We start from the raw sequence: 15526 nt of genomic DNA, 5'->3' as shown, positions 1-15526 counted from the left end.
AGAAGAGCATAAGGAAAAAATATACACGTAGTTAAGCCCAGTAGTATTCTCAAAGTGCACACTGCATAAGCATACGATATGAAAAATATGCATATATACATACTTACATACATTGATATATATATATATATATATATATATATATATGCTTATATATGCTTCATTTATATCTATGTTTAATGCTACACATATTCGGAGGTGCTATACATTATAAAATGTAGTCACACCAACATAAAAGCCATTTTTCAGCTTTTCATTTTAAGTATTCATCGTCAAACGCCATGATGAGTATGATTTTACGCAAAAACATATCATCTAAGAGCGGTATTCCTCGTTCTAATATCGAATGTGGCATCTATATATGACTCCCTGTTAGTTTAGAAAATATTTCATTATCTCTCGTAATAGGAATGGATTTTAAAGTTCATTCATACTTTTTTAATTCTATCATTTGTTCATGTTGTTTATTTTTTTCATTTTGCGCTTTTTATTAATATTGTGTATGTTTTATATTTTGTTATTCTGCTATTCTGTCATTTTGCCATTTTGCCATTTTGCTATTTTTCCATATTGCTATTTTTCCATATTGCAATTTTGCCATTTTGCTATTTTGCTACGTTTTTATGTTTACGTGATGAAAATTGAACATATGATGCAAACAAATATAACAACTTTTTTAACAGCTTATATAATAGCATATGAAACAGCCCATGTATATATGTTTCTATGTAATTAATTTATATGCTTTTTTTTTTTTTTTTTTTTTTTAGTTCTACTATTGTTCATATGCCTTCACATGATTAATAATAAGAGAATGATTCAACAGCTTTTATTGTACTTGTGAATTCTTTTTTATTTATAAGTTTGTTGTATAAGTGTACATACGTGTTTACATATATGTACACGTACACACGTAGGTGCACACACACGTACTTACAGACGTACCTTTACACGTACAAACATAGGTGCACACACACGTACTTGCAGACGTACCTTTACACGTACACACATACATGCACGTGCTTCTTCATGTACGTGTGCACCCTGTTATACTTTTTTTTAAAAAATGATAAGCATTCAAACTGCCCATAGCAGTAACCAAGTAAATTTCTTAGTAAAAGGAAAATTTATAAAAAATAATGAGAACTATTTTCTTCTAGCAGCGAAGGTACGTAGCTTTTTATTTTAGACATGTATCTGTGCATTTATACTTATGCGGCTATGTCTACCCGCAGCCACTGTTTATGCATTTTTTCCAGTAAATACTATTGCATGTGTTGATAAAGATATACGTATTTAATACTGCTTCTTGATTATACTTACGCTTGTATCCTTTTACTCCTTCTACTAATTTTACGCATTTTACTATTTCTGCTCATTTTACTTCTACTACTCATTGTACTCATTTTTACTTTTCTTTTTTTTTTTTTTTTGATCTACAGAACTGCTATTTGGAATTGATGAGCTGCGATTATAAAGAAACATTATATGTACAAAATACATTTTTGAAAATAATCTTTTTGCAAGTAAGTTATGAATTATGAACGAATGCATTTTTTTTTTTTTTTTTTCCAAGTAAAAAATGTACCTTCTTTTAGTCCAACCCTGCTAACAGTCTCACTTTTTTTATGCGACGATTTGGGCATATGCATGTGTATGTATGTATGTGTGCGTATTTGTGTGGGTACTTATCTGTCTGGGAATCTATTTACATATCATACCTTGCATTTCTGCGTTACATGATATATCACGCTCCACACCCTCTTCTTCTTAATAGACACTTGAGGGAAAATATCAAGACCGCTTTATCATTGGTGATGAGAAATTAAATTTTCGAATTTTAGTATTCGATGGTAGTTTTATTGAATATAATTTTATCGGAAATTTGTTCTGCCCAAAGTTAAGAGTGTATATGAAATATTATAAATATGGAAAGGACGAAAATGAAAACAATAATGTAGATGAAACTGAGGATAAAGATGAGGATAAAAATATAGATAAAGATTTAGATAAAGATACAGATAAAGATTTAGATAAAGATATAGATAAAGGTGTAGATAAAGGTGTAAATGAAAAAAAGAACAAAATAGAAGAGCAGTACTCGAAATACATTAACGTGTGTAACGTAGACAAATTATTTTTAATATCCATTGAGAACATTCTATTTTTTAGAAAAATTGAAAACAACTTGATCAATAAAAATTTAGAAGATTACTGTTTAAATTATGAGTTCGGTAAAAAGTGTATTTCGAATGGAGCAAATTTAAAAATTTTACATGACCCCATGAAATTTAAATATAGTATGATATACAAAAATGCAAAGGGGAAAAAACAAACAAAACATATGCGTTCCTCTTTTAAGGAGGATTACATTTATTATATATACAAAGTTAAATGGAAGAAAAATTTATATCACCCTATTGATCATAAGGACAGGTTAAATAAAAATAATTTTTTAATAAATAAAAATAAATATTTTATCAAACTGAAGAGAGAAATTGTAGAAACGAAAAGGTGGAAAGAACCTTTGTCCCATTTGAAGTTTGCACAAAATATAACAAGTATAAACTATTTGTCCTTTAAGGAGGAGGAGTACTATGCATGCTCTAAAAAAAAAAATCAAGTTAGTAAGCAACCATTTAGGGGGAGCAATCGCCAAAGTCAATGGTCCAGCAGTAGTAAATGTTCTGCAAGCACAAATGTAATCCCTAGACATATAAAAAATTTTCCATCCTCAGGAAATAAGCAAAACTGCAATTATTATTACAACGAGTTTGATAATTGCATAAATTTAAAAATTTGTTTTTTTGTGTACTTCTTAAAAAATAAATGTAACTACAATAATTTTATTCATAATATTTTATTCCTTTCTAAAAAGGAAGAGAAGGAAATAGATAACTTGAAGGACAACCTACTGCGAGCGACTATTTTGAAGGAAAATGACTTACATATTTTAAAAAAATGCAGAAAAATTTTTTTCGTGAATGTACAAAGTATGAACAAAGGAAGACATCAAGTCAACCACAAATTATACGTGAATATGTTCAAGAGTCAGCATAAAAATTTGTACAAAAAAAAGGAAAAAGAAGCACATTACTTTGATACATGTGTAGTGTGCAGTTATTACTTTAATAAGTTATCGTTTTTTAAAAATGATTTTATCTATAAAAACGTTTTTGAAAAAAATTTTATATTTGATAAAAATTTTACCATATGTGGTGAAGAGGAAGTAAACATAAATTTATCTCTCTTATTTCAAATTATGATTAGGATGAAACTGTTGTTGTTCTACATTACTCTATTTTTCTACTCAAGCACCAGTTCCATAAACAATCCATTCGTCATTATTTTAAAAAAAGAAAAAACAAAACCTCAAGTGTTGTACGAATTGTCAATTCATTTGTACCTCCTGAACGTATTTGCTGCCCATATTCTGAATTTCCTCCTTGGAGATAGATGCCATGGTGGTCTATCCCCTGTCAGTATATGCTGTGTCGATTTATTCCATGATGGCCAGTCGCTAGACCACGCACGGGGAGATAACTTGAAAGAAACACTGCTGAACACTGGTGCGAGTATGTATAAAGAGGCGCGCACCTTGGTGTGCGGTGGAGATCCACTTAATAATGTAAATAAAAGCGAACTCAGCAATACAAAGCACCATGAGCAGGGGAGAACAAACGATAAACAATTGCATGTGATATACGATAAGTTGTTTCATCTGAATAAGAAGCTGTTTGTCGGAAGGGACTGTCCATCAGAGGGCCAAGCAAATGATCAGATATATATAAACAAATTGGAAGGGGAAAGAAGATGCACATTTTTAAAGCATGATAAGAATGAAGCAAATGAATTGCCATGCAGTTGTACATTAACTAAAGAAGGGACTAAATGTAATATGTCGTCATCATATTATCACATACGGTTGAAAGGTATAATAAAGAAAATAAAAAACTTGCAATTTATATCATTAAAATTATTAGGAAAGATGAAATTTGATTATTTGAAAATTCGTGAAAAAGTAATTTTGCGCCTAAAAGAAAGGCAAAGAGTAGGAAAAGGAAACAGAGGCACCAATCGGGGTAATAATGGAGTATTTTTAATAACATCCAACAATAACGATAGAGCAAATGTGACTTTTTTTAAAAGGGGTAAGATGACCAACAGGGGGAGAAGGTGCAAAGAGAAGAGAAGAAAGAAAAGGAAAAAAAGAGAGTATTTGAAAGGGCAGATGAAAGGGCAGATGAAAGGACAGATGAAAGGGGAGTTGAAGAGCGAAAAGTTTACTCTAAAGGGTTTTTTAAAACCCGTAGCGAGATTAACCCTTCCCTGTGAAGTGCACCGAGTGGAAACTGTTTTAAATAATTTATTTCTTCTGTTTACAAAAAGAGTTATATACCTATTTAGCTTTTCCAAAATATACGGCATTAACTTATCCTTAGTGAATTACCATCTTTACCACTTGGACGATGCACATTATGTAAGAAATATAAAATTCGTTACAGTTGTAAAGAAGGATGATGGTACCTACAAAGAAATTGAGAAAACAATTTTATTTTCTGATTATTTTAGTTATACAGTTAATTTAAATTATTTTAATAATTTTACAACGCACAAATGGGATAATTTTTACGTTAAACAAAAGGAGAGAAATATTTATTTTCGCTTTAATAAGAATTATATAAATTCGTATGAACATTTTAAACTGTTACGTGGTATCTCATACATTGATAGTTTTTATACATACGCTTTTAAGTATCATTGTGAATATAAAATATTTGAAAAAGTGTATAAACGTAATACTATAAAGTCGGATTGCCCTAATTTTGGCAGTAAAGGCTTTATCTCTCATCATTTGAAAAATAGTACCACTTGTACTACTAGTTCTTATACTACTTTAGATAATTCCACTAGTGTTAGTAGTGACATTTCGGGTGTATGGGATTCTCATCAGTGTAGGAATAAAGAAAAAATGCACTATCATTTGTCAAGTGTAGAAAATCCCCCTCTGTCTATCCAAATTAGTAAAAAGATTTTCAACGAAATATATAATAAAAAAAAAAAAAAAAAAAATGGTATATTCATGAACGGCTCCACAAAACTGAACAGTGCTAAGAAAAAAAAAGAACACAAAAATGTCACATCGGTAGTGCCTGCTCACACTGACAATGTCATTTACACTGACATGTATAAAGACACCCATAATGACATCCACAGTGACACCCACAATGATAACCATGATGACACCCACAGTGACACCCACAGTGACACCCACAGTGACACCCACAGTGACATGTATAAAGACAACCCCAGTGATAGTGACAATCATAAGCGCACGAACAGAGTCAGCTACCCTCACAGCAGAGAAAAAAAGGAGGAGACCCCTTTTAACTATTTAAATAATGAAAATATATGGTCAGAAAAAGACAGTATTAAAAAGGAAGAAGCAAATGACAATTTCTTCATAATACAAGGGAAGTACATAGATACTTTATTAAGTATAATTGTCATTCCATTGGATGGTATGAAAAATAATGGGCGTGTGTCGATAAGCACATTTTTTAGTAAACGGTTTTTGGTTGTTGACATAAATAAAAGAAAAATGTACTTAATTATACTACTGTATGATTTGTTCAACAACAGAATGGTGATATACAGAAATGAGTTTGAAGCATGGGATGTGAATAGTTGTGAAGGTAAATGTTTTGGAAAATTGATCGAGCATTCTACCATTATAAGATGCATAAGTCATGATAACATAGCAGAAGGTGGAAATATAAATATGTTGTCATCGCTTATGGGGAAAACTCTTCTAAGGGAAAGAAGCAGAAATTGTATGTGGAGTGATGATGCGCATAATAATGATGCGCATAATAATGATGCACATAATAATGATGCACATAATAATGATGCACATAATAATGATGCACATAATAATGATGCACATAATAATGATGCACATAATAATGATGCACATAATAATGATGCACATAATAGTAGCCAGTATGAAGTCGAGAAGAATATGCACTTCGTTTTAGTATTGAACAAGAAGTACAAAGATAAACTTTTCCTAATAAGAACGGACGTTATTATGCAAAATAAGAAGAGTGCCTACTACGTTACAAGTTCTAGAAAATTGCACTTCGTTTATAGGAAGCTGAAGACAGTTAAGGATTATAAATATAAAACTAAGATAATAAATAATGCGCCGTTAAGTAGCCCGTTACGTAACTCGTTAAGTAATTCGCCAAGTAATTCTGTATATAATTTTTTAGGTACTCCATTAGATACTACATTGCACATTTTTCCTAACGGCTATGAAAGTAACACCTTTTATGAACTGCAGAAATTTCAAAACTGTTACAATGGTAAGAACGCCTTAGATCAGGTGAGGGAAGACGACGAGAATATATTCGACATAAAAAAAGTAAAGAATAGACTATCAGACAAACTAATTATTCTTGATAAAAACAATTGCATGCACAAGATTACAGCAGGCTATAACTTAGTGTTAGGTAAAAGAAGAAACATCCATTTTAACTTAACTTACAGTAAATTCTTTTTTATTACATATAGTAAGCAGTTCAACATCCTCTGCATATCCAACTATATTAAGACTATCTATATTTTTATCTTATGTGATGATATATTTACCAGTTTTGAAAATTCGTCTTCTATTCTAAATTCGTTGAAGAAGGGAAAGGCGAAAGAGGTATTCACTAGGCAGAGGGAGGATAATAAAAAATATAACAAACAAAACTGCACTGGAATAAGAAGTGAACATGTCGGAAGGGGAGAAAACACGGATGACAAAGGTATAACGAAAAAAATAAATACCCCATTCAAAAATGCAGAGGAAAAAATGTCGAAGCAGACGTTTAACGTAGATGATAAGAAAAAGAAGTGGGAAAATGTATATAAAGGTACACGAAATAATAAAATGATGTTTTATATAGCAGATGACAAAGGAGTGAACGCATTAAATTTTATTAACTCGAACGTTTTGTTAGTAAAAAGTATTAGTAAAAATGAAAACATATTATATGTATTATTTTTGAGTAAAATTCATATATTTGTAAACAAGTATGATGTGAAAGGAACTGCTTCAAACCCAATACAACTTGTTGATTACTTCGAGCTGAAACTTACCAATACTGTTATGTATTACCATTTTGAAAAAAATATTCTCTGCATATCATACACAAATCATCTGGTTGAATTGTTTTATATAGATATAGTTAAAAACGCATTTGTAATAGTAGATTCATTTTATGTATATCAAACCATTTACTCTTTATACTTTTGTACGAACATTTTTAAGAAAAAGTCGTTAAATACAGACTTTAAAGAGAACAACTATATATTGCTTTGCATTGGCATGAAGAGATACTCTAAGCTTCTTGTATATTACGTTCACTTGGATGGCTTTCATTATGTGTGTCCGTCGTCCGTCAAGCGGAGGGGGGATCGTGTGCGTCAAGTTACGAATTATGGCTACGAGAATGATAACCTAGGTAGAAGTGAAAGAAGGGATGGCAGCGTTAACGTCAGTTGCTTAGCCGGGGTGAGTGTTAGCACCTGCGACTCACGCCCTAACCACGAGAATCGCACTGTTAAATGGTTTAAACTTTTCAAAAAGAGCGATAATTCTTTTTCCTTAAAGCATAACAAAGAAAAATTAATAGCGAATGTGTACACATACGAAATAGACACTTTAAATAACAATACTATTGTAACGGGCTTTTTTAAGTTAAATAATTTTCTCTTGGTAGGAAACAACAACGGAGTAGTAAAGGTGTATGATATATTTAGCGAACAGTATACCCCTCCAAATGATTTATACTTGAATCATTTTATTTTGTATAAAACTCAGACAAAAATAATAAAAGAATACGACGAATTTCTATTAGGAAATAATTGTGTTTATTTTATAAGCTCATTAAAAATACATGAGGAAAAAGTTAAGGAACAAAATTTTATATTTAAAAAAAATTGTTATGCCGTAGCTTATTGTGAAAATAATTTATATATCTTTATCTCCTACAAAGTTAAGAAGCAACCAGTTGATAATACTCATAGTATGGATAAACCATATAATTATTTAAATGAAATGAAAAAGAGGATGAATACCTACCTAATGAATCTTATCAATTTAGATGAATATACTGTTAATACCTTTTTAAGTGAAAAAAAAATAGGAGAAGAAAAAATTAAGGGCAAAAATATTTTTCTTCTACCCTTGACAATTTTTAAGGCGGAAAATGACTTAGAAAAAAGGCGCATAAGTTATAAGGCGGGTAGCTCTGTAAGTAGCGGTGTAAGTAGCGGTGTAAGTAGCGGTGTAAGTAGCGGTGTATGTAGCGGTGTATGTAGCGGTGTAAGTAGCGGTGTAAGTAGCGGTGTAAGTAGCGGTGTAAGTAGCGGCTATAAAGGTGTAATTGTGAATGACAGAGATGTAAATGTGGGTAGCAAAGCTGTAAATGACGGTAATAAGGGCCACAAGATAGGGATCAAAAAGGAAAAAGGACCATGCACAAGCTCCAACACGCCAAGCGCACCATGTCCAAATAATTTGTATCTATCTAGTGGAAGTAATTACTCAAAGGTCGAGCGCGCTTGTTCCAAAGGGAAAGGAATAAAAGATAATGTACATAGTGAGAACAGATACCATAAAGCTAATGTTGAAAAAAAAAAGGTTCATTGTAATAAAGAAAAATTAAATTATAATGCTCATTCGTTGTATAATGGGTTAAATATACATTCCTTCAACAATAAAATGATAAAGATAAAAGATAGCATTAACGCGAATAACATAGTGCTAATCAAAAATAATAACAAAAGAAATTTTATTTTCTTAATTATCATATCTATTAATGATAAGATGTACTTTGCATTAATTCAAAAGAGCATTCTATCTTGTCAAGAAATAAATACTTTCAGTAATATCAATGTAGAGAAGTTTACACAGATTACCCTTCCACATCCATTTAATTTTTACCTAAAAAATTCCCTAATATACAGTCCCCTCACTGGTGAAAATATGCAAGATGGTCTAAGCAGTCATGAAAAAAGGAAAGAAAAAAAAGAGGCAGAAAAAGAGACAGAAAAAGAGGCAGAAAAAGAGGCAGAAAAAGAAGAAGAAAAAGAAGAAAAAATAGAGGAAGAATTAGAGGAAGAAATAGAGGAAGAATTAGAGGAAGAAATAGAGGTAGAAAAAGAAAAAATAGAGGAAGAATTAGAGGAAGAAAAAGCACAAACAATCAAAAGAGAGTACGTGTTTAGGAATATGACTAGAGAAGAAGATACGGAAGAGAGAAGAGGAATCGGTACGTACTGCAATAACAAAAATGTGTATTTTAAATTTGGAAGGAGAATTATAAACATGAACGAGAACAACCATTTAACGAATATGCTAGAGATGCATTTTGATAGGAGCTACATGTTAAATGAACTTTTTCAGATAAATAAGTATGCAGATAAGAAAGAAATAATTACAGCCATAGAAGAAAATATTAAAGAAAGTGAGAAAAAAATGAGTATATATCATGTGGTTAAAAAATTTAGTACTAATATAAATGAAATAGATGAAGATATATATGATAAGAATAAGTCTACATATATTTATAACCAGTTGTTCTTAAAAGATGAAAACATTTTTGCAAAAAATAAGAATATTTTTTATCTTATTCGTAATAAATACAAAAACATTAGTAACCCTTTGTATGCATTTATTTTTTATAGTATTATTAATAAGAAACTACACCTAAGTGCTTTCTTTGAAAACCCCTTAATTAGCAACAACGTTAGCATTCAAAATTGTTTGCAGAGCGAAGATTATATCTATAAAATGAATGAAAGAGTAGATGCACAGGCAAATAATAGAATCGATAAACAATTGTACAAAGGAGAGAACCACTTTTGTAATATATTTAAGACCTTATTAGGCAAACATGCAAACAATGCAACTATTCATCGTCTCTTTTTCAATAGCGAAGATGCACAACTTAAGCAAGGAAATGGCACTAAACCAGTAGAAAACATTGACATAAAAACTAGGATGGAAATATGCAATAATAACAAAAATAAGACGAAAAAGAATAAAAAAGGAGCTGTAGATAATAATTGCTGTACAAAGAAGCAGCGAAAGTTAAGAGAATATAATGATGGGGACGAGCATGCCAGCGGATACGCGGATGTTACGACTGTTGATGCTGCTAGTACCGATGACGCAGCCAAACATGGTTATGTATTGGCGGCAAATAGTGCTGAGGAAGACAGGTGTGTTTGTGATAATGAAAATAGAGATATGCGTGCAAAAAAATTAGAGGGGAAGAAAGAGAAGGATTGCTCTTCTTTGTCCAAGGTAGACACAATAAATGAAGAAAAATCGCAAGCAAATAGTAGCACACTTGGTAGTTCTTTTAATAATATAGACGTGGGGGAGAAACAAAAAAAGGTTATTAAAGAGATGGACATGATATATGTAAATGATAGAGATGGAAGGGTATATCAGAATGGTTGGACTACCAGTGGGTCGGATGGGTTTATCACCAACGGGTTGGGACACACGTCTGATTATTACCTGAGTTTTTTAATTATACATTTGAGGGGCAGCAAGTACCACTTTAGTAGCATAACTGAATATAACAGAATAGCAAATCATAAAAGAGCAATATTAGCAGAACCATTAAAAAAAAAAATCTACCTTGAAAGGTATGATAAAGAAGCCAATGTTAAGTCCTTTTATTCAAATCTAGGAAATGCTAAGAAAATATGCAAAGAGCATATAAAGATTAGGAAAAGAAGAATTGATAAAAACAATTCTTACTATAGAATGAGGCAGCAAAAATATAAAAACTACAATAATGTATTAGGTTTAAGATGTACATTATACAGTTTGAAAAAGACTAAAAATAATGTGTACAAACCTACTTGTAAATGGTTAGATGCAGCATTATCTGATGTGGCTATACATAAAGAAGTGCAAAATGACAAAGAGAAAACGAACAAAAAGAAATATAAGAATACGAAATCAACATACGACTGCCTATTTATATATATTAATAATATAAATTACCGTATGAAGGAGATTACGATTTGCAGGTTAAAAGAGAAAATTAACAAAAAGTTAAATTTTAAAAAAAATGAAATATTTTTCATAGTGCAGCTATCTTACAATTATGTATTTTTAATAAATTTTAAGAAAAATATTTCTTTCTGGGTTAACTTGAAGCATATACATAGAACTTTATTCATCTTGAGAGTAGTAGTAAAAAAAAATGAAGCAAACACACTTGATAATAAAGCGAACGAACAGAAGGATACTCTAGTATTTAAGAAGGTAAAACTAGAAGACATTTTAAATTTATTTTTTGAAAATAATGACTCATTACCTCTTATCTACTTAAACACAGATATGAAAAATATTAAAACTTTTATGGATAAATATATTATCTATACGAAGAATAATCATATTGTCCTTCTCAAAATTAGTCTCTCAAGGAGTAATAGAAAAATAGTGAACCATAGGAATAGTATAGTGGAAAGGATTATACAGGACTGCGCCTTTGACGAAAAGGGGGCCTGCTACTACGTGTCTGCTAATAGGAGCGGCAGTTCAAGTGGAAACCAGGCAGTTGATCAAACAGACTGTTTGACAGGCAATTCAACAGCCGATCCGACAGCCGATTGTGCCTCTAACCCAACTGCTATCCGAACATTAAAATTTTCAGATTTATTCAAAGCAATAGTAAGGAAACAACCTATCGTCAAAAAAGGAGACGAGGGGAAAGATATAAATGAGAAAGAATATTTGGAAAATTTAATGAAGGGAAAAGTAGGTGTACATAGAAGGAATAGTAGCAGTGGTCGTAATAGTGCACAACGGAGTAGCAATAATGAAGGGAATAATGATAGTACAAACTCTTCTAATCCTAGTTTAAATTCCTCTTCAAGCCAAATGTATACTGTAAGTAGTTCCACGAACAAGAATGTGAATAAAAAAAAAAAAGAGAAATTAGATATGGGTTCATTAAAATTGTCCAACTATATATTTGAGAATTCTTTTAGTCGTAATGAAAAGGATTTTTTTTATAGTCTCAAATATGTAGTAACGGAATATTGTAAGTATAAGGAAATTATCGAAGATATAAACGATTTAAACGTTTTTCAGAACAAATTAGTAATTACGACAAATAATTATATACATTTGTATGAATACAATGAGAGTAATAATTGTTTTTTTTTATTATGTACAAACGTTTTTTATAACATTAATAGTATAAGTATAAATGAAAAATATAGAAAATCTTTAATCATTTGTAGTGTCTTTGATAGTGTAAATGTAATATCCAAGAAGTTTCTTTCAGTGTACCATATATTATGGAAGCATGTAGTAGGAAATATTGGCATTTTAAAATTTAGGAATGATATACATTTTGTATTTCAAAATGAACTATTTAGTAACATATTAGGGTTTAATTTGAATATAAATAAAAATGAAAATATCATTGAGAGTTTAAGAAAATATCAAAAATTCTTTGTAAATTTGTATATTGTTGATAAAAAGTACAATATATTTAATATATACAGTATGGTATTAAAAGATAATAAGGAAAATTATTTTTATGATGATAATAGACATATTGAAATTTGTCATGATCTCATGTTATTTTTTCAAATACTCATTAATGGAAAAAAAAATAATGAAGAATATAATTTATTAAATAAAACTTTTTTAGTTAAAAATAAATACAGAAAAAATGGTAAAAAATTAAAACAATTTCAAAGGAATTATTTTTATAAAAAATATTTTATGAAAAAAAAATATAAAATATTTTTAACCATTTTCTTGCATAGAGTATATATATATATGAATAAACGAATTTTATTTTTAAAAAACGCTTTTAACAAACCATATACAGATGAATTTTTATTTGAGTTAAAATTAAAGGTCTATAACAGAATTTTAAAATTATGTTCATATAAATTTTTCGATCGAAAAAATGCATATGATTTACTAAATGATATGTACCAGCAAAAGGTAAATAAAAATATTCCCTATTTTTGTCTTATTAACCGAATACAAGATTACATTGATATCATAAAGAGTGAACTTTATAATATGAAGTTAACGCGTAGTGCCAAGGGTACAAAGGACCTGCTTGGCTATAGTGGGGGATTCGTCTCTGCTACTGCCTCTACCAAGACTACTCACTCAACCATCAATAATAATGACAATACCATCATCAAGGCAAGCAGTGTCAATAGTGCCGCTATTGGCAATTATGCTGCTACTGACAAGTGTGTGAATAGTAACTACAGCAGCAGCAGCAGCACAAAATTAACGTACAATTTGGCAGACGTTGAACATTTAAACGAATTAATTAACTGTACATACAGCCTTAAAAATTGGGGGGGACAGAGCTTTTTTGAAAAAAGCATTTCAAAAAAAGTTGAAGAAATGAATTCCTATCGTATTAATCCTATCAAAGACTACAATGATATAATAAAAAATAATATAAGAGATAATTCATATTTTAATATTGATTTTTATCACTTCTTTGATAGTACATATAATAAGGAAAGTTCGTATTGTAAAAGCAAAAATATGGGGGAATATATTAATTTGATAAAAAATAATATTCTAGATAACTCTCTTTATTTTGTATATTTTTATTTTTTAATTTATATGTCCAATCACCCAAAAATGTTTTATCATATAAAAAAATATTTGCATTTCCATGCATATTCAAGAAAATTATTAAAAAATAAAACATATTATTTTAACATGGACTTGTTAAATATTATTTTTAATTTCGATAATCAAGCACTGAATGAGTTAAAAAATGTTCTGACCTTATTTCCAACTAGCCCTTCCATTGAAGAAGTCTTTACATCAGTCAGCTTGCTGTCTATGCCCTTTTGTAATTCGTAAAGTACCTCAACCAATGGAACGTCTAGCGTGCCTTTTTGCCAACATGTGCGTGCACACATGAATACACGCATCAGCCCATACATACATATATACACACATACATATATACACACATACATACATACATACATGCATACATACCGTTATGCACTCTTTTTTGAAACAGCGTATATGCCGACCTATGAAAATATAAAGCAAAATCACTTAAGCATAACGCTTATAAGTTACTATTTTGCGCACAATCTGTTTTATTCATTTGCTCATTTATTCCTGTAACCGTTCATGTCATTCATGCCATTCATCCCACTCATGCATTTTATTTTTTTTTACTTTTTATATTTTTATTTGTATAACAAAATTTAGGTATACTTTTTTTTTTGTTGTTCATTTTGATTTTATGTTAATATGTCTTCAATGTTTGACGAAAAACACACAAAGATAAGCGCATCCAATATGGACATGCCTACACAACTATATGTACGCAATATACACATGTAAATGTACATATATATATATATATATATATATCCATATTGGTATATATACACAATTAAATTTTATCATAATGCATTTTAACGGAAACTTTGGAAATCGCAACAAAAAATATTTTTAATTATATATTATGAAAAAAAAAAAAAAAAAAAAAAGGTAACTATCCCCTTCAAACCTTATATTAGCTTTATTTTGCTAATTGCTAATGTATGCCATATTATCTGTAAAACATTTTGTAACCACTTTTTGCAGAAACAAAATACACTTTTACAAAATTAAAAAAAATGAATTTTTGAAACACATTCTTTTATATATGATCAATGTAAGTTTTACCCCCCAATTTTATTACTATGATAAATATATATGGGAGAACTGGGGTTGTCACATTCAAGTTAATTCATTTATATTTATTACTTCAAAATTTTAAACATTCCATCTATTAGTTAAAGTTTAAACTTGTATTAATGTAAATAAAATAAGGCAAAAGAAATGCAAAGAAAATGATGAAAATTTGGTTAAAAAATGATTTATAAAAGGATAATTTCAAGTTTTATCTTTTCTTTTCTTTTTGTTTGCATCATACGTGGTACAACTGTTAAAAGAAGTTTACAATGAAAAAAAAATTTACATATTAAAAATATAACACTTCATTACTGTTACTTCTTTAATCAAAGGGATACATTTCTCTTTCCTTAGTTTACTACAGCATAAATAATTAAAAAACAAAAAAAGAAAAATAAAATAATTAAATACATATTTTTAACAAGGAGTAGGTATCCATGTAAAGATATACAGCATTCAATGTGAAGACTCATAGGAAATTATATATTTTCACTTAAATAATGGGCATTTCTTCAATGGAGAAAATCAGCAAAAAAAAAAAAAATATATACATATATACATATATATATGTGTTATATACAAAACGATTCATAAACAATTCTTTTAACCATTTTAGTGAGTCTCCTTTTTTGTGGTATTTAAAAAAAAAAAAAAAAAAAAAAAAGGTTTATCCATAATAAATAATTAATTTTATATATCGTATTTTATTACACTTAAAAAAAAAAATAAATGAATATTCCCCTAATTTTATATTAC

General features: G+C 29.5%; 1 protein-coding gene across 1 annotated transcript; it reads left to right on the top strand.

The window, feature by feature from the left end:
- Positions 1–1066: 1066 nt before the first annotated feature.
- PmUG01_07034300 (conserved Plasmodium protein, unknown function) lies at positions 1067–13936 on the top strand (the record flags this gene model as incomplete). Its single annotated transcript, XM_029004089.1, has 3 exons — positions 1067–1168; positions 1443–1526; positions 1778–13936. The coding sequence occupies 3 exons, from the start codon at positions 1067–1069 to the stop codon at positions 13934–13936; spliced, it is 12345 nt and encodes a 4114-aa protein (XP_028860813.1).
- Between the last annotated feature and the right edge of the window lie 1590 nt (positions 13937–15526).

Source organism: Plasmodium malariae (genome assembly GCF_900090045.1).
Source record: "Plasmodium malariae genome assembly, chromosome: 7".
Classification (NCBI taxonomy): domain Eukaryota; phylum Apicomplexa; class Aconoidasida; order Haemosporida; family Plasmodiidae; genus Plasmodium; species Plasmodium malariae.
This window is presented reverse-complemented; position numbering and strand designations above follow the sequence as displayed.